This window comes from Convolutriloba macropyga, chromosome 12 (assembly GCF_964194025.1).
Source record: "Convolutriloba macropyga chromosome 12, txConMacr16.3, whole genome shotgun sequence".
NCBI classification, from domain to species: domain Eukaryota; kingdom Metazoa; phylum Xenacoelomorpha; order Acoela; family Convolutidae; genus Convolutriloba; species Convolutriloba macropyga.
In genome coordinates, this window is record NC_134479.1 from 16,245,666 (window position 1) to 16,266,029 (window position 20,364).

At 36.1% G+C, this 20,364-nt stretch overlaps 2 protein-coding genes across 3 annotated transcripts in view; both read left to right on the forward strand.

Annotated features, from left to right (window-relative positions):
• The window catches only part of LOC142350401 (intermembrane lipid transfer protein VPS13A-like), a 229,852-nt gene extending 216,906 nt beyond the window's left edge, over positions 1–12,946 (forward strand). The window contains exons 45-49 of the mRNA XM_075402248.1: positions 7,085–7,207; positions 7,703–7,827; positions 10,594–10,788; positions 11,549–11,744; positions 12,257–12,946. Coding sequence (XP_075258363.1) covers positions 7,085–7,207; positions 7,703–7,827; positions 10,594–10,788; positions 11,549–11,744; positions 12,257–12,322 — 705 coding nt within the window. The 3' untranslated portion in view covers positions 12,323–12,946. The remainder of the gene's footprint in view (positions 1–7,084; positions 7,208–7,702; positions 7,828–10,593; positions 10,789–11,548; positions 11,745–12,256) is intronic.
• LOC142350883 (polyribonucleotide 5'-hydroxyl-kinase Clp1-like) overlaps positions 1–20,364 on the forward strand; it is a 438,433-nt gene that overhangs the window by 33,505 nt on the left and 384,564 nt on the right. The gene's annotated exons all lie outside the window — the stretch shown is intronic.

Here is a 20,364-nt window from a genome sequence, read left to right on the forward strand (position 1 = left end):
GAGTCAATCATAAAAGAGAAGAAAATGACAATTGCTGAGGAATTTATTTTAATTCCCAAAAAAGTTTATATGAAAACTCAACCATACCAAACCCGGGTCTTAGAGAATCCTGACATTAAACACAAATCAGCACAGCTCTCTATTATAAATAGAATGCGACCAAAGGAACACATTGAAGCACAGTTCAATAACAAACTGTCGGGACAAGACTCTGGTGTTGATGATGATGAAAATCGGCTCAAACATTCAAATAGACGGGCAGATCAGGTCCTAAAAACATTGTCATCTCTCTTGCCTCATTCAAAATACCTAAAGTGTGATTATATTGTAGATCTAATTGAAAAGTCTAATCGTGTGTGTCATCTCTCTTGCCTCATTCAAAATACCTAAAGTGTGATTATATTGTAGATCTAATTAAAAAGTCTAATCGTGTGCTCATTGGTGAAGACGAGAAGTTACTCATTGACAACAGTCCAACTGACATAAACGCATTCACTTTCTTGTACAATTTACATCAACCAACAAAGAAAATTGACAGTCCTGATTATTTTGAATTATTAAAAGTGTTACAAATAAAGGAATAACAAGTAATTAACAGCAATGCTAAAACTTCGATCAGGAAAAGTTCTCCAGAAACCGCAACAAAAAGAAAAAAATCGTCAATAAATCACAGAAACAAAAACGTTCAAAGTTTCAAAAGCCCCCAAAACAAGACAACCAGAAGCAGAAACAGACCAGCAGAGCACTACTCACCGAAGACGAAAGCAGTAGTGACGAAAAAGAAGAGGAAGGTTTCGAAACTCCGTACGAACCAAGTGCACAGAAGGAAAAACAATGGGAATCTTACGACGAGTGAAGAAAAATTGCTGCAGTCAATGTACACAAAAGGGCCAGCTGCGTTTGGAAGCGTTGAAAATTTACAAAAAAACACAAAATTACAACCTCGCAAAGTGAAACAGTTTCTAGAGACCAAGAATGCTCACACAAAATATAAGGGCTTTCGAAAAAGTTTTGCACGTTTGAAAGTTATTGCATATGACCTTGATGAAATTTGGTCTCTTGACTTGGCACACGTGGACAAACTGTCAAAACAAAACGCAGGTATTAAGTACTTATTGATTGCTGTTGACTGTCTTTCACGCTATCTACGTGTCGAACCACTCAAATCAAAATATGCAACAACAACAGCTGAAGCCTTCAAACGTATGATTAAGCATAAACAGCCAAAAAAAGTTTGGGTGGATGCTGGAACAGAGTTTAAGGGAAACTTCAAAACACTTTGCCAGAAGAGAAACATTAAAATTTATCAAACTTTCAGCGAAAAGAAGTCTGCGTTTGCAGAAAGGAACATCCGCTCTTTAAAGAATATTATTTACAAGTATCTGGAAGAAAAATGGACATATTCATACATCTCTCAGTTGAAAAATTTTGTGCAAACAATAAACTCACGCATCAACCGTGTAACAAAAATAGCTCCGAACAAAGTAATCAAAAAAGACGTTCCTTATCTGTTATCATTAAATGCAAGTGCATCCGAGAAATTAGTTAGTCGACCCAAATTTCGAATTGGTGATTTTGTTAGAATATCAAAAATTGATTTACCCTTCCGAAAAGGTTATAAACAGACATTTACCAACGAAGTGTTTGAAGTTTACGATATTCCAACGATAAACCCTCCAACATACAGCCTAATTGATTCGAATCAGAATCCAATCAGTGGTAAGTTCTATCAATTGGAACTAGTGAAAGTTGCTGACAACAGCGAAGCGTTCACAAAGCATGAATGAGTTTACCATACATTTAGTTTCATCAGCTTCCATGGACATTTTTCCAGAGAACACTTTGGCTAACTTCAAAAACTTTTTCAATGAAGAAATCAGTCTGCAAGGTGATTGGAGAGGAGCTTTGAGTGAAATTATCTTCCCATCCAGAATCAACTAGGTTAATAACACTCGAATCATAAAGTATTCCTCTGAAGGTAACAAAAACCATCAGAGAAGTATTCCATCTGGTGCTGTTTCAAAACCATACAAAGGGGAGACAGTCTCGATCAATACTGGAAGCTATGAGAACTTGGAACACCTGATAAAAGCCATCAAGACAGCTACTGGTCTAACTAAATTCAGTCATCAGTACAATAAAATCACAGGCGTTTTGGTTTTGTTTTTTGGTAAAAATGAAGGAATTACATTTCCTGACGAAGAAATACCAAGCATTCTGGGCTTTGAAGGAATCAAAGATGGGTCAGGTACTCATATTGGTTATAAAATGATAGATTCCTTTGACAATTTGGCACTGGGTGACGGAGAAGCAAAAGCTTTTGTTGCTGATTACCCTTTTGATCTGCTTGCAGGAAAACAATTGATATTTGTATACAGCAACATAAGTGAGTATCAACACATTGGAGACACAAAAGCTCCGCTGATTCGTATCATTGATTCAAAACAACGCCTGAAAAACGGTAGCCTTTGTGAAATTGAACCTACGCATAGAATAGTTTTTAGCAATTTGGAATATAAGAAATTGTTGTCAAACAATTTTCAGTGTATTGAAGTTCAGTTGAGAACCGAAACTGGCAAATTTGTTCCATTTACGGGAAAAGGAAAAGTTATTCTTACTTTAAACTTTAAAAAATTTAATTAAATGGAAGCTTACTATCAACAACAATCGGTTTCACCATACTTTGCAGGACACTATCGTCAACGAGGCAGTGGGTGCGGGGCTTTAGCGGCTGGAATTGGTAGGGCGGCCATACCGATAGCTAAAAAGTTTTTGTGGCCTGTTGCTAAAAAGATTGGAAGAGAACTGTTTGTACAGGCGGCACCAGAGATTGTTGACGTTGTAGCCAAAAAGAAGAGTCCTAAAGAAGCACTCAAGTCAACTGTTCAGAAAACGGTAAAGAAACAAGTCGGTGGCTCAAGAGCCCGAATTGGAGGTGTTCGTGGTGGAAATGTTTATAAAATACAGAAACAGAGCGGTCCTGTCAAATCCCGAAAAATCATTCAGAGAAACAACCGTTACTGAGAAGTCGGTCAGATTTCTTTTCCAAAGTGAAAAATGAATACTAATTTATTGCCAGCAGAGGCAACACACACAACTCTAGACTTGTTTGAAAAGCAGCCTCTCCTGATCACCTTTGACAATGCTTTTACCCAAAAGGTTGGTCCATCATACTCACAGGATGGTCCAATGCTGGAATTCGAAGTTGTTGGCGACAGGAACAACTTTATTGATTTGCAAAAGTTTCTACTTGAAATAAAATGCAAAATCACGAGAACCAATGACGCCGATTTGAGAACTGGTACTGATGCCACAAACACAGATTCGCCGTATTTTAGCAATAACGCATTACACTCTCTGTTTTCAGAGTGTACAGTTTTGGCAAATGGCGTTAAATTGTCAAATACAAACGGCAACTACGCACACAAGGCTTTCATAGAAACAGAATTCTCATCCGGAAGAACAGCAAAGAGCACTTGGTTAGTTTGTCAAGGCTATTATTATGAAGACGAACCGGCTAAAATTGATGGAGCTGACAACAGAGCTACTGATGTTGCTGCGCGAAAAGCTTTAGTTGCTGACTCTCTGGAATGTTCTCTACTTGGAAAACCGGCCAGTGATATATTGACCTGTGACAAACATCTTCTCAGTGGTGTTACACTACGCATCTTCAGAAGGTCTCCAAACGATTTTACCATCATATCCGAATCTAATAAACATTAGAGTAAAAATTGTTGAAGCAAATCTGTACGTGCGCAAAATGACCGTGGCTGATCATGTGTTGTCTGCGATAGAAAAAACTTTGCTAAAAACACCAGCTGTCTATCGGTACACGGAGGTGTTGCCCAGAACTTTTCTTGCCACTGCTGGCATCCGCAGTTGGAGTCAAGAAGACATCTTCTTCAAAGAACCAGTTCGAAGAATGATTATAGCAATGTCAACCAATCAATCATATTTAGGAACTAACAGAACGAATCCTTTCCGTTACCAGAAATTCAATTTGAATGAAATAGTAATTTATCGAAATGGACTACCGGTTGTTGGAACACCAATTTCAACAACCTCAGATCAACGAGTCTACTTCAACACGCTTGAAGCTTTAGATTTTCTTGATAAAGGTGGTCATGGCATTCCCCTAGCCGATTATCCAAATCACTTTATTTTGGCCTTTGACCTTACTTCAACACAGGAGGCTTCACACGATTTTATTCATCCTGAATTAACAAATTGTTCAATTTCAGTGGAGCTCACTTCTGGAACACCTTTGGGTGACAACGTTGAAATTTTATTCCTAGGCGAACGAAGTTCAACTTTTTACGTCAACTCTGAACGAAAAGTTACCAAAAACTCGGTTATTACATATCCTGTTGATGGATAATTTTGAGATAACTTATCTAGTAAATAAATGTTTTCATCTGAAGCACAAGTTTTGTGGAGTTTTTGCAGCTGACAATTTTCCAAGACTGCCAGAAAATTGCTTTGCTGTGGTCAATGCCTCAATATCAACATCATCGGGTAGTCATTGGCTACTGATTTGTAATTATAAAAAAACAATGTACTTTGCTGATCCACTTGGGCAAGCACTGGATTGCTACCATTTTGTATACACTCGACTGCTGCAGTTCTACTTCGAAGAAGAAGTCGTTCAGTGTCTCAGATTGCAGCCAATTCAGAGCCCAAACTCCAAACTGTGTGGACTCTTTTGTATTTATATTGCTCATATTATTTTCACATATAGCTATCCGTTTGTACACTACATGAATGATGATGATTTACTACGATTTGCTAAGCATATGATGTAGGACAAATCAATCAATTTAAATTTTTTAGCATCAACTGTTTTCATAAATTCGTAACTTTTTCCCCTTGAGGCTAGATCACTCATTTTTTAATAAAACAAGTAGGATTAATTTTTTAATTCAAATCGAAAGTTACATTTTACATTCTCATCAACATTCAGGGAGCCATATCCACTAATAATAATATCAATAATTTTTGAAAATTCTGCATAAGAACTGTTCTGATAAATACTTAAAAATCGGTTAAAAGTACAAGTTGGTATGAAATCAGTTTGAACTTGAACATTCTCTTTGACAGTCTCCAGTTCAAAGATATTTGGAAGCTTTCTTTTGGAGCTATATAAATCTAGCTGATGTTGGTGATTGTAAATGACTGCTTGCTGCAACTTCTCAAAAATTTCACCGTGAAAAGTGATGTTGACAGATTGTGTTTTGTGGAGTAGAAGTCTGAAACATGTGTATAGGCAAGGTATAGAATAGGGTTTTGAATTTTTTTTAAAGCCTCTGTTACTTGATCCAAAGCTGCAATAACATGATAGTGTTGTTCTTTTATTCTACAAAAGCTGTTATTCTCATGCAAACTGTAAGCAAAACTGTTGTTGATTTCTTTAGTATCAAATATTGGCTCACTTCTGCAGATAAAATAGTGAAATTTCTTTTGAAACTGTCGAAAGAATTCAGGTGTTCGTTCAAACATTGCCTCAACCATTTTCAATACTGTGTGTCGCTCTCAGAACTTTTCTTCGCTTTCTTCTTTGATCGACCAGCAACCTGAGTTGAATTAAAGCTATTCGTCTCCGGTGAGAACGCAAACTGATAACGTCGTTTCCTTCCCGTTATCTTATTGTGTTCTTTTTTGATAGGTTGTTCTGATTGTCCGGTCCTTAGTTTTTCACAGAGTGAATTGTAGCTTTGAGATAATTGTTCAAACTCGGCTAAAGATAGTGTTATTCTCTGGTTGAACTTGAAACCATCACTGTTACAATTGTTTCTGTTGTCTTGGGTTTGATCACGGAAGTTATCTTTTTTTAAAAGTTTTACCGTTATATATGTTCCAGTAGAGTCATAAGTTTTCACACAAGCAACTACATAACGTTTTTCTGTACATGTAATATCGTGAGAAAAGTCAAAGAAGGAACAATCGTCAACCGCTGGCATAGTTTGTTTACAAATCAAACTCAAACTGAAACTCAAACAAATTCTTATAATTTTGCTCTATTGCTATACAAGTACTGTGTTAAACTGTAATAACAAAACCACCCAATGCAGACAGTTGAACATGTAAACTTATTCAAAAATAAATCATAGACACTCTCGGTCGATCGGTCTCCCAATCACAATGGAATACGTTAACTACTCGTGTATAATGACCTTCGGCAGTGACTATAGTAGTTAGTCATAGTATACATTATATTCTAAAAATAGATTGATGACACAGAGAGTTCTAACAACAACACATGCATAGCAACAACCACTCACCTCCTTGCCTATTACTATATTTTATTCTCATGCATCATCAAATAAAGGGTTATAAGAGTATTTGAGAGTACTGACTGATAGTAACAGACATAAAGAATACTACAAACAGTCAACAACCTATTGATGACAGTTTTCGGTTATAAAACATTTGATATAATCTTAGTACCAGGTAAAATGATGTCCACAAAAAATTAACATTAACACCTGCAACCCAGCGCAAATTGTGTTTCACACAATTTTAATACTTCAAAATTTTCGAATTTTCCCAAAATTTTTCAAAGTTTTTTTTTCAATGATTAGGCCCACCAGGTGAGATGAGGTCAACAAAAAATCGCCTTTGAGACCTGAAACCCAGCGCAAAATTCATTTCACACAATTTTAGTACTTGAAAATTTTTGAATTTTCCCAAAATTTTTCAAAGTTTTTTTTTCAATGATTAGGCCCACCAGGTGAGATGAGGTCAAGAAAAAATCGTCTTTGAGACCTGAAACTCAGCGCAAAATACAATTTATGCAATTTTAACACTTTGACACGAAAAAATTTTTCGAAAAGGCGATAGTTTTTGGCGTTTTCCACCGCTCTTGCCAAAACGCCAAAAACTATCAACTTTTCGAAAAAATTTTTCGTGTCCCCCCCCCCCCCGTTGCGAACACAGTAACACCCAAATGTCCCCCCCCCCGTTGCGTGCCCAGTAAGACACCTTACTACTAACTGGTGTCATGTTTCTACACGACCACTAGTCATAAAAGGGGCTTGGTAGCAATTAGTTGCTTGTACAAGAGGTTCTTTATTTGTTTGATATTTAGGAGCGTCGTAATGACATGCGTGACAAGCCACAACATGTGGGACAAGGTCTGACCAAAGGATTCAAGAGATTCGGAAGTGGAGTATTCGGAGGTGTCACTGGAGTCATTACACAACCCATTCAGGTGGGTGGGAGTTTTGAATTAGGTCTAACTAGAAAACAAAGACCGAATTGTATAGCATGTGATTTATTAACCCCTTCCCCTCCCCCCAAGACCGAATTGTATAGAATGCCGTGAGTTATCACCTCCCCACCACCCAATAACATGCACCCACTAAGCTCCATGGCCATGGAAAATATTTCCAAAAAGTTTGTTTTGAAAAGGTATCAACTGCAAATGACAGTTGATTAGCAATTTTCCACTCAAAATGATTTAAGTCCGAATTCGCTTCGAAAAATGTGCGCCTTTAATAGTAAAAGTGACCCAATTCTATTCGGCTGTTTCATGCTCATACAGAGAAGCAGTATATTGATGTGAAATTATCATTCAACTGGACGTCATCAATATTGGCAACACTTCTGTTTATTTTAAAACTGCAGATAGAAGACGTCTGTCTGTCTCGGGGAATTCCATTGCCGTTTATCGGTAACTGCTATTAATTTTTTCCCTTCTTTGCAGGGAGTGAAGAAGGATGGTGCGAAAGGTCTGGTGACTGGGATAGGAAAAGGAGCAGCTGGGTTAGTTGTGAAACCAGTGGGAGGTGTTGTGGATCTGGCCAGCAACACTTTTGAAGGCATCAGGGGGTGAGTCAAACCCTATTTCTCAATTTGCTTTCTTTGTGCGATACTACGAAAAAGATTTGGAGAGATTAATAGAAAACCAGGAGGCTGAGTTATATACGTTTGCACACAATGCTCCAACCACTTTCATCCACTAACTCCTGAAACCAAAAAAAGTTGTGCAGCATCTGATTATTAAAATAGATAGGTTTTCCGTCTGACATAACTGGCATAATTTTCAGTAGAAATTTAAATGCCAAAATTTGCGCGCTTTGTCGGATTAATTCGTGTCAATTTTAGTAAACAGAGAATTTTAACTGCTTTTCTTTTCTTTCAATCAGTCCTGTGGTCTTTTTAATGCGTGCTCGACAACGGAGTTCAAGCCCGGAGGTGATTAAGTGGCTAAGCAGCTCTCTTATAGCCTTAAGTTTTTTGGTTTCTAAGTATGCGAATAACCGAAAATAAATTCATGGTGTGAAGGTCTGTCCGAGCCATTTAGTTACACCACCCCTACACTTAACCCCTCCTGAGACTCCCACGTCACTCACGCTCCCTAATGCTAGCATCCGTAAGCTCCAGCTAGCCACTGTTCTGTGAGAGCAATCCACCCGACGTTGGTTGGTTATGTTAGTGTTTTTGCTCTGCATCATTGCAAGCAAACTTTTAAAAACACTTGAGTTCGATCATCATTTCCCTTAAGTATCAAATTGTTTTCAAAAACCTAAATTTCTAGACAACAAAAACGTGAACCATTGAGAAACCGAAATAATAATAGAGCTTGAAAAATTGTTTATCGAATTTCATCCGATTTACCATTTATACCTCGAGATAATACCTCATTTATACCTAAAAAATGTTGTCTAAAATCCGACATATTGACTCCAAAAACTGAAGAAACTGAATTTTTAACAATTGTTCTAGTTTTATTAAGCATATGTCTTATCTGTTTAAATTTTTCGCTCGATCGTGACCTTTTCACGCTCTCTAGTGACCTTTTCTTTCGCTCTCTAGTGACCTTTTCACGCTTGACTTCTTATTCTTTCCGTAGTGTCAATTGCTTTCGTTCTAAAGTTTAGTCTGTTGCTAAATTAAAGGCAATTGCAAGGAAGTACCAAAACCAGAATAGCATGGTGATTCAGACGGCAGACTGCCTTCCGCGAAGTTTCATCTTAATGCTATTGCCCCGCGAGCGCATTTAATCAGTTCAAGAGCAATTCATTCGTTAGTTGGTTTGTTTTTAATATGGCCACTTTTAGACAAAAAACGCAACAGTTCCTTTTGACAAATTTTACATTTGTGCATTTACCAGAAATGAATTTAAAGGAAGAGTTTTGTATTGATTTTGTCCAAAGTTTCAATTTTTTTTCCAATTTGAAGAGTATGATTGATGTCGGCAAGCTAGCATATCGAAAGCACTCAATTGAGAAGAATAAATAAAGCATTAAAAAATAATATAGGACGGAGAGGGAACAAATTAAAATTTTTAATTTCTAAATATGATGGCGCATCATGATTGTAACATCATTTATTACTGTTGTTTGCTATCGAAAAGTTAACTTTACCATACGTCAAATTGTCATCAAAATTAGTTAAAATACCTGTTTGGCTCTTTATTAGAGACAAATTATTCTTTATTTTGGCGCTGGTTTGCCAAAAGAGCAATTGTCGCTGAACAATTTTTTGTGATACATTGGGAAATGGCAATCTGATGTCTTTTGAGCTTTTCAGATCCCGTATTAAAAATGGGACTGAATCTTCTTACGAAGTCTTTGAAAACGGAAAGAAACGACCAAAGATTGTTGCTATTAATTGCTCTTAACCGAAGTTTGTAGCAATTATATTAGTCCTTTGCTCTTTTTGATGCGATTTTTTGTTGGACCGGATTTTCGTCTGACCCATTTGACCTTTCGTCCTCAAAAACGGGATAAACAGGTAACGCTCTGAGGTCAATAAATTCTTTTAGAACCTTACGCCTAAACAATGTCTAAGAATGCGATTCACCAGAGCTGTTTTGAGGAGACAATTTCATGGTGAATGGGTGGTTCCTAATCTTGAAAATTTGACCCCCCAGTCACCCCCGCCACTCAATCACCCCCATTCACTCCAACACACCCCAAGTCCTCCCTCCTCTACCTGGCGGTTGTGACCCTCCTCTCAACCCTACAACCTCCTCCCCCCCCCCCCCCCAATGCAAGCATCTCTAAGCCCCAGGTGGGTACTACAGAAGTCAACCGCTCGAGGGTTGTTTCAGAGCAATTAGCCCGACGTTAGTCGGTTATGTTAGTAAGTTTTTTTAGTGGAACCTTCGTTTTACCTTCGAAACTACCTAAAAATTCATCTAATATTTGAAAGTGAATTTCATTGTTGCGTAGAATTCGATCATTTTTGTTTCGTAACAACATTGTTTGAATTAGAATTATAGAAATTTAAACCAAAAACTCAAAATTCTGAGTTTTTTTTTTGCTGAAAAATGTAAACGTTGCTAACTCTTTTACGAAAATTGAAAATTCCTTCTTGTAAAATATGCTACATTCTACGCGCTTTCTTCCAATGTTTTACGTCGTCCTTTTCTACGTCCATAAAAATTTGCTGATCAAAAAAGAACCAGCTAAGCCTATAGTTTCAAACTATAGTTTAACCCAATATTTTACAATATAGCTCAAATTGTCAGAAAATCTTCGAGCATATATTGTGTTGCATTGCATTTCGCATTTTGGAATATTTTGATGCAATTTATACTATATTTTTTATTTTGTTGACTCAGTATTTAAGTGAGTACTTGCTTTGTAGATCTGCAGACGATGCAGTGGTGCTTCGGCTTCTCAGGACTCCTCGGGTGGTGAGAGCAGACTCAGTTGTGAGACCATATGACTCTTATGAAGCAGATGGAAATGCCATTCTCACTGCTCTTAGGAACAACCAGAAGTACAACGCACACGTCTACACTAATAAAGGACGAAAAGGAGCTATCATTGTCACCAACAGGTAAATACCTAGTAAATATTAATATTGATCGTTGATTGGACAAGGTTTTTGTACAGGATACTCTTAGGGGGTCAATGCAGGTGCAACTACTGTGAAAATGGACCAGTACTGGATTCGAACCAGCATCTCTTACTTGCAACCCCAGTGTGCTACCCCTTTGCACCAACTGGTCTTAAGTTCTTGAAATTGGACATCTCTTATTACCCGTTCTGAAGTTCTTTATTGTTCCTCAAGGCTTCTTTTCTCTAACCAAGTATGAGTTGAACAAGTAGAGTTTCTTATGCACATTTTACTTTAGGTTGTTTTATCTCAACCTTGTAACAGATACCATTGTCAGTGGTTCTTTAGTTAGAGTTGTGAAGGCATGAAGTAATTAGACGATCAACTTATCCTATTGTTTTTATTGACGTGAAAATTTGGAAGGTTTCATTAAAACTTTAACTATTTCTTGGAGGACAACCATGTTGGAATTCTGCAAAATGATTAAATTACTCGTGTTCTCCACCATGCGACAGCTTTGAACACCATGTTACCAGTAAAAAAACAATGGGGAGTGTGAGGGCGATGAAGCTAACTATATCGCCTTACATGATAACAGACAAACGATAGCAGACCTGCGCATTACAAGGTCATGCCTGGCGCTAACAAGAAAATGGGCATAATAGAACCTTTTTTTTGGATAATTTTGGGTTGTGGTGTTAGTACTAAGCGTTGCATTAAAGATAACCTTTTTAATTGAACGCGTCTCTTTACTTGACAGGGCTCTGATCCATGCAGAGAAACGTGCTCTAGTACAGGCATTTGAGAGGTGGGAGACAGTGTCTCAATTCCAGTTCAAAGACATCACAGCTCTCCCTCCAAATGATATGGACGATGAACAGTTCAAAGTGGTCCTAAAGGCAGACAAGGGAAAGACTGTCACTAAGATCCTCACTGTACAGGCCGTCAATAAAAAGGTATGTCTTGTTCCGGAGTACACGAAGTTCAGGTCTTTTCCCATTATATTGTAGACCCCCCCCAGCTTAGTGGTCATATAACGTACAGACCACCATTAACAGTAAATATACCATAAAGGGGCTATAGATTCACGAGAGCACGAGAGGGGGGAGCTGAAATGGGAAATACCCCCCGAAGTTTTAGCTGAATGGTGAATTACGTGTGAATTATTTCTTTTCAATAATTTTTAGTGTAAGCGGAAAGACCGCCGTTCTTTGTAAATAGTTTTGGCAATAAGGAATTTTTCGTGATACCGACAAACAATCAAACTATTGGTTGTACATTTGGAAACAGTTTTTTAAACTCAAAAGACTCATCTTAGAGCAGTAAAATAGCCATAAAATAGTTATTTTTTCACTTTTTTTAATATGCTTTAAATGAATTGATAATATTTTGATTTCAATCAATAGATAATAATAAATGTTTCAACTGACTTCAGGAAATGTTTTATGCCTTTTTTCTCTTGTTTCAGTTTCTGTGGGAAAGAGCAACTCAAGCATACGAAGAATTCATTAAAATGAAAGCAAGTGCCGATTAAAAATTGTCTTACAAGCTGTACAAATAAAACTTTTGTACTTTCACAAGAGCGGAAAACTGCCCAATATTCTGTAAAGCTGGTCTTCTACAAACACCCCCACTATTTATGCTTCCTTAGAAACAAATTAAAACCATTAAATACTCCCTAAATTAGCTATTAATATCTTGTTCATTATGCAACCTTTTATCATCAGATCCAAACTTATCAATAAAAATCTTGTAATAGTTGGATTTTTTTGAAAATGCTGATATGTGAAAATGCTGCAATAAACAATTTTAAACAAGAAAGAAGGAAACTTGTAAATAAATGAGTTGAACCTATATAAACCATTTTTGAGTCTGCAAAAGCATTGAGTTTGGAAGAATGATTTAAGAGTAAAAATCTGAATGATTGGTAGTTATTGACAAGATCGTCCTAAATTGATCCAATCTATCAATGATTAACTAGGCCTATGTTTAGCTGCTGATTGCTGCTTGTACTTAATACTTGATATGCCTCTACTAGAATTGAGCTTAATTTGATTAATTCATATCTTCCAATAGACACGACACTCCATTTCAAACGTAGATGGTGCAGGAGTAATATTAGATTATTTTTATCACTGAATTCAGAATTCTACATTGACTTTTGACGTATAGCCAAGAAGCGTTGGGGACTTAACGGGGACCTGAAACTTTCGTTTTCGATATTGAAAACATGTTAGTGACTCAATTTCGACTAGTTGTGAGAAAATGAAATTATGATTCGAAAATAATATTATATACCGATCTCAAAAAGTTTCCCATACTTAAATAAAAATTTAGATTTGAAAATTTAATTGTAATTGGCTTCACATACTAACTTTCTATTTTAATTTCAAGAGAAAGAAAACCCATATTTACTTAAATGGCTTTAAAATTTGTTTGCTGGCAAACAACTACATCAGTTCTTTAATACTTTTGCCGAATTTTTCGAAATGTGAAATCCCTATATTGATATTACTGTTTTTATATTGTTTGAGAGATCGATATATAGTTGCTCTCAAAAGAAGTCAGTGGGAATTATGTTAGTAGTACTGGTTAATTTGCGAGTAAACGTTAAGGGAGGACATTAAGTTACTAAGCAGTTGTCTTAGAGGAGCCTTACTATTCTCTTAAGTATGAAATTCACCAAAAAAGTTGAGATTTAAATGCATGGTTTGGAGGGCTGATCTTAGTTGCTCAAAATTTGCAATTCGCCAACTTTCCACCAACCCCAACTGCTCAAATCTAGCCCAACCCCCCCCCCCCCACTCACACACACACACACACACAAAAACCGACGGATCCTAATGATTTTTTTCTACCCGCTCTCAGCTCAGCTAGTTACTAACAAAGCGAACTGCTCGTCAGTCGTTTGAGAGGAATACGCCCGATAATTGTCTGATATATTTTTAATAGCCGCAGTCAGCCTCCCATGCGGCTATTATTTAGGCGCTCTCCTTTTTTTTCAACTCGGTTTACCTTTTGATCACGTTTTTCGTTTTACATAACTGACGACTCTCACGTTTGACTTCTGACTTACCTGGCTCACTGTTTCAACTGAATGGTTTTTTTAAATAATACATTGGCTCAGTGAATTACGCAAGATAGTGAATACAGTCAAGGTCAAAAGAGCAAAATCAAAAGAGATGGGATAAACCGATAAAGCCCGGTCATTAAGTCATTGAGAATTAGGTTATCAAAGTTCATTAGTGTTTGCTAGCTGAATTTGGTATTAAGCGTTTTAGCGTTCAGTTTAGAAGCTGAATAAAGTATAGTTTTGAAATCCAAGTGAAACTGCACGCCGAATTAGAGCACTTTTTGACGCTGAAGAAAGTAGGAAAAAAATGGTCATTTTCTCTTTTTTTTTACGTTTCAATCCCAATGTGCATCAAGCGCGTCAACGGTGGCTATTTTCCGGCAATCTGCTGGCTATGTTTTAAATGGCTCCAAAGGTTGTATTACCAGTTTTAATAATTGAGAATTTTTTTGGACGGAGATGGAAACAAGAAATTTATAGTTTTGCCGTACTCATACGAGAGAAAAAGGCGTTGCCAAATTTTTGCAAATAAAAAACCTTGACCCTTTTTAATTTGTAGCAGTTATCTTTGCAATTTTTTGGCAAAGTTTGGAACAATTATATTAGCCTGTGGTTTTTTATGCAATTTTGTGCTTGAGTGATTTTTCGTCTGATCCTTTTAGCTTTTTGTGCTCAAAAACGAGATGAACATGCGAACATCGGAGGGCATTGTGGGCTCTTAGAGCCTTATTCCTTACTAGTCTCTAAGAATGCAATTCGCGGAAACTGATTTGAGGAGATTATTCCATAGTTTGTAGGTCTGTGCCTAATCTAAGTTTGAGCCCCTAACTAATAATAATAATAATAGTTTTGGTTCCTGCGTAATCGCAGCGGAACAGTATTAGGCCTACAGTAGCCTGTTCTCAGCTGCTCTTTTTCTTATTATTCCCCACATTTCAGACTATTCTTTTTATGAGCAGCATTGCTCTTTTTTGGTGACTATGGCCACTTTTTTTTGCGTCTGAAACTTTCACGTGGTACCATCATTGCAGCCAACATTGGTCAGGCTATGGTCAACCTGAAGCTATGGTTAAGTAAGAGCTCATCCTTACACAGACAGCTTCACGGAGGCAGGGGATTGAACTCTCAATCATTGGCGTGTGAATCACACACCTTACCTCTCGGCTATCACGCCACTAAATCACCCTGCTGCCAACATTCCCGTCGTCCACCGCCTGTCAATTTGGACTCCTCTCATTCAGTCCTACTCCCCATTACTTGACCTCCGTTTACCTCTTTCAACTAATGCTAAAAGCCCCAGGTGGTTACTATGGGAGCCAGCCGATCCTGAAATTTGTCCGGCGTTAGTCGCTTATGTTTCCATTCCATTTTATGATAGAGTTGGGTATTTGATCACAGATAATCAAAGTTGAGTACTACATACTCAAAGTTGTTTTCTTGCTCCGGAACGAAGATTGTAATAAAATTTATGAAAAATTGTCTGGCATTTTTTTGCAAATTTTTTGCGTGACCATTTTTAGGTTTTCACCCAGAACATTTTTCCAACTTCACTTTTCGAGTGACTTTGGCTCGCTGGAATTTGATTTTTGCGTGATATAAAATGCTCTCATTCAAATTAATGTTGCTAAACCAAAAGTGAGCGTAAGGTAGGATATTGAATTGCAATTATAAATGATTATTTAATTCTTCTGTTCTGCATCCAGGAGGTCGTGGAGTCGAACCCTCCCTAGTATGATTTTTTTGCGTACGTAAAAATTTATATATGCTACAGACAGCATAATTAAATTTCCGGAACTGCAGTTTGAGAGCATTCTGTCGATGTTATGTGAGTAATGTTTTCTTATTGCTCTCGAACGAAGTTTGTACATTTATGATTAGCCGCCGTCAGCCTCTAAGCTGCTATTATTACGGAGTTTTTTTAATTGCTCTCAAACAAAGTTCGTAGCAATTATATTAGTCGTGTCGGTTTTTTATGCGATTTTTCGCTTGACCAATTTTTCACCTGACGCATTTGATTTTTCGTCCTCAAAAACGGGGTAAACAGGTAGCGCCCAGCGGGCATTAAATGCTCTTAGAGCCTTAATGGTTATGTTTAATTCACTTTACCTTACAATCACGCTTTGCATTTTTTCATGTCACAATTTTCATGCTTGTTTTCTGACTTAATTCACTCACTGTTTCAACTTAATGGATTTTAAATTGTTTCACGTATTGAATCACGCAAATTTAGTGAATACTGTCGAAGTCAAAAGAGCAAAAAAAATACAGCTTCTCACCAGAAATAACGTGCCTCCAATGTTTTACGATTCACTTGAAATAAAACCATAAAACAAAAAGTAAAAAAAATCAAATCTATTAAAATATGATAGAAATCTGATCAAATTCTGTCATAAATTGATACCCCAAAAAACTATCTCTGCCACAATTACATCATCAATACAACTAGTAACTACTAAAACCACTTATGAGATTTTTTTAAAATACTTGAAGCCAAGTCATGAAAAAATAATCTCTTACAAAGAACTTTGACTAAAAAACTGGAAAAAGTTAATATATTTTTTAATATTACAAAAGCACATAAATCTAAACTAAAATTCTTTTCAGCCAATAGGGTACCCAGATTCTCGCAAAACAATAGGAATGTCAAAATCGGTTGAGAAACTTGTCTAAAGAACAAAAAAACGGAAAAACTGCAAAAAATTAAGAAAATTAGTTCCATTTTTCGACATTTTTTGTCATAATTCTCAACAAAAAAATGCTTCATATCCACAAAACTGTAACCACGTTTTAACTAAAAATTGCACAAGTTATAGAGGTGTCTTCATTACCCATTTGAGGCAGTAAAACAATACAAAAAATGGTTAAAAATCAGCTCAAAATTCAACAAAAAACATGAAAAACATCCGAATTACAATAAAATTCATATAAATTTTCAGAAACCTTCAAACAACTACCAAACCTAGCCTACAATTAAAAACAAGTCATAACCAAACTTCTTAACCAGAAAATTGAGAAAAAACTGCTTTAAATTGCCGCACGTGAACAAAAAATTTTGCTCGCTTACAGAATTTTTTTTTCACACCTCAGTTTCTCGCTCTAGAAAACAGCGATATGAACAAAAAACCACTCTCTTTTTGTTCAGCAACAAAATCACAACAAATTTTTTCACGTGTTTCATTTCCCGCTTCAAAATTCACTCCAATAAAATTGATTAAAAAAAGGACTTCTCATCAGAAATAACGTGCCTCCAACGATTTACGATTCACTTGGAATAAAACCATAAAACAAAAAGTAAAAAAAATCAAATCTATTAAAATATGATAGAAATCTGATCAAATTCTGTCATAAATTGATACCCCAAAAAACTATCTCTGCCACAATTACATCATCAATACAACTAGTAACTACTAAAACCACTTATGAGATTTTTTTAAAATACTTGAAGCCAAATCATGAAAAAATAATCTCTTACAAAGAACTTTGACTAAAAAACTGGAAAAAGTTAATATATTTTTTAATATTACAAAAGCACATAAATCTAAACTAAAATTCTTTTCAGCCAATAGGGTACCCAGATTCTCGCAAAACAATATGAATGTCAAAATCGGTTAAGAAACTTGTCTAAAGAACAAAGAAAACGGAAAAACTGCAAAAAATTAAGAAAATTAGTTCCATTTTTCGACATTTTTTGTCATAATTCTCAACAAAAAAATGCTTCATATCCAAAAAATTGTAACCACGTTTTAACAAAAAACTGCACAAGTTATAGGGGTGTCTTCATTACCCATTTGAGGCAGTAAAACAAAACATAAAATGGTTAAAAATTAGCCCAAAAATCAACAGAATACATGAAAAACATCCGAATTACAATAAAAATCATATAAATTTTCAGAAACCTTCAAACCACTACCAAACCTAGCCTACAATAAAAAACAAGTCATAACCAAACTTCTTAACCAGAAAATTGAGAAAAAAATGCTTTAAATTGCCGCACGTGAACAAAAAATTTTGCTCGCTTACAGATTTTTTTTTCACACCTCAATTTCTTGCTCTCTGGAAAACAGCGATATGAACAAAAAACCACTCTCTTTTTGCTCCACTTTTCATTTTGTTCAGCAACAAAATCACTACAAATTTTTTCACGTGTTTCATTTCCTGCTTCAAAATTCACTCCAATAAAATTCATTAAAAAAATTACTTCTCCAATACTCCTCTTCGAGTCGTAAAAAATAGGTTCTCGAAGTTCAATAACGCGCTTGGTAGCTGGCAACAGTATTATGCTTAATTTTATGTTTTGAAGCTGAATTGAGTGTAATTTTTAATACAATTTAGCGGCTATGTTGTTTAATTTCTCTTGAAAGAAATTTGAAGCCATTATTGTAAACTTGTTGCTCTGTTTTTAAAGCAATTTTTTTGCTAATCGGATTTGATATTTGGAAAGACTTTTGCACACTTGACGGTTTCGTTTTGCGTCATTTAATATTATCTGATTCACAGTTCTAAGCAGCTGAACTCAAGTGGTGGCAACTAAAATTCAAATGAAAAATGCGCCGAAATTGGTGTAATTTTTTCCTGAAATTTTATTAGTAACTATAATGGTGTATAATAACCTCTAATGACATTTGAAGCCATCACAGTGATTATCGTTACCCCCCCCCCCCCCCCCCCCAACTGAAGCAAGCTGAAACAGCTTCGAGCTCCCATTAGTTAATTGAGAGCAGTTCCTCCGACGTTAAACGGTGATGTTGCTCTTCTGGTCCGCCCTTGTTCATATGTTTTTCCCTGAAAAACTGGATGAACAGGTAAAACCCAGAAAACTTTGAGACGCTGAGCATCTTCTTTGAGTCTTACTTCTTTCTTGCTGCGAAGTATGCGGTTCAGAGAAACTGTCGAGGAGCAGAACGAGTGCTGTTCTTAAGAGTTTGACCCCCAGCCCCAACTCAACCCCAATCTTCGTTCTTCATCCTACACCTCAGTCCAAGCGCAACCCCTTCACTTCATGAAGTGTTTTGTTAATTGCCCTCAAAACTAGTTTTTGTCATGTTGATTTTTATTGGACTATTTATTCGACCAATCTCCGTGTGACATTCTTTTTCGTCCTATCAGAAATCTTCTCAACTCTTTTTAGTACCAGGGATAAACCACGAAACCCAAGAGAATTAGGCCACTGTGAAGTTTTCTTAGCGCTTTACTGGTCTCTACGTATGCCATTCACTGAAACTGTCGAAGAGATGAAACTGTGAAGTGTGGTTCTTTGTGTCTAAATTTTCTTGGTTTTAACTTCAGTTTGCTTTATTTTCTTACAATTCATATTTCAATATTACATTAATTTTCATATTTTTTTTACATCGAAATACTGCTGGAAAAATTATTACACTGCGTTATCGCAATATGCAATTGAAAATACTTAGTTTAATTTCATTTTTTTCAAAGATAATTTAAAACATTAATAGTGTGGCTGTAAGAAAGAATTAACCGTAAATTGTAGATTAGTAGACTAGCTAATGGCTGCAGAAAAAAATCATTGAGCAAAAAATCCATAAAAGGAGCACAGGGCTAATATAATAGTTTCAAAGTTAGTTTTGGAGCAATTAAAATTATCTTAACACTCCTTTCTGAACTGTTTTTCATGTTTTCTAAAATAATTTAATAACGACGGTTTTGCAACTAACGCTTCGGCACACTAACTTGTTTGTATATCAGTTCAAGTCAGGATATCAATACACACAATTTCATGAGCTACGCTTTTGTACGTCTTTTTATTTGAAAATGAAGGGAAAAGAAGATTAAACTTTCGGGAGCCTTTGTTAATTCCAACAGCCGTCAACTTATTGTTCTTCCTATGACTTTCTATGACTTAGAAACACAATTGAGAAGTTGCTTTAATGATTACACTTGATATGACATTGGCTCTTATGTGTTTCTCCGGGAATCAAAAAAGGAAAGATTATGTAAACATAAACCGACTAATTTCGGAAGAATTGCTCTCGAACGACTGGCGATGCAATTTAATTCAAGTGCTGTAGCCTAGATAAATTCAACTTTATGGGCGCAAAAATAGTTGATCAAGCCGGGATTCAAACAATGAACTTCACGATCTCTTAGCAAACACATTGTAACTCAGTAAAATAACTGTAGTTCGGGAGTTCAATTCAGATCATATAGCAACAACGTGTAAGCATCATCGGTGTACAGCAACGTATAAGCATTATCAACGATCAAGATAACAAGTGAAACTTAGACGGCAAGGTTTTTTCGATGCTCTTTTACTGGTTTTTTTGTCTGATGTCATTGACCTCAAAATCAGTTCGTATTCAATCGACAATTGTCTAGAAAACCTAAACATATTAAGCCGAAAACCAGCTTAATCGATACATATAGTGGTTATATTTACTTAAAATTAGGTTAAATGAACTTTTTCGGAACTTTCTACGTATATTACAACGTATTTTATTAATTTAGAACGATTTCTGTACGCATTTGAATACTCGATTCTGATTGGC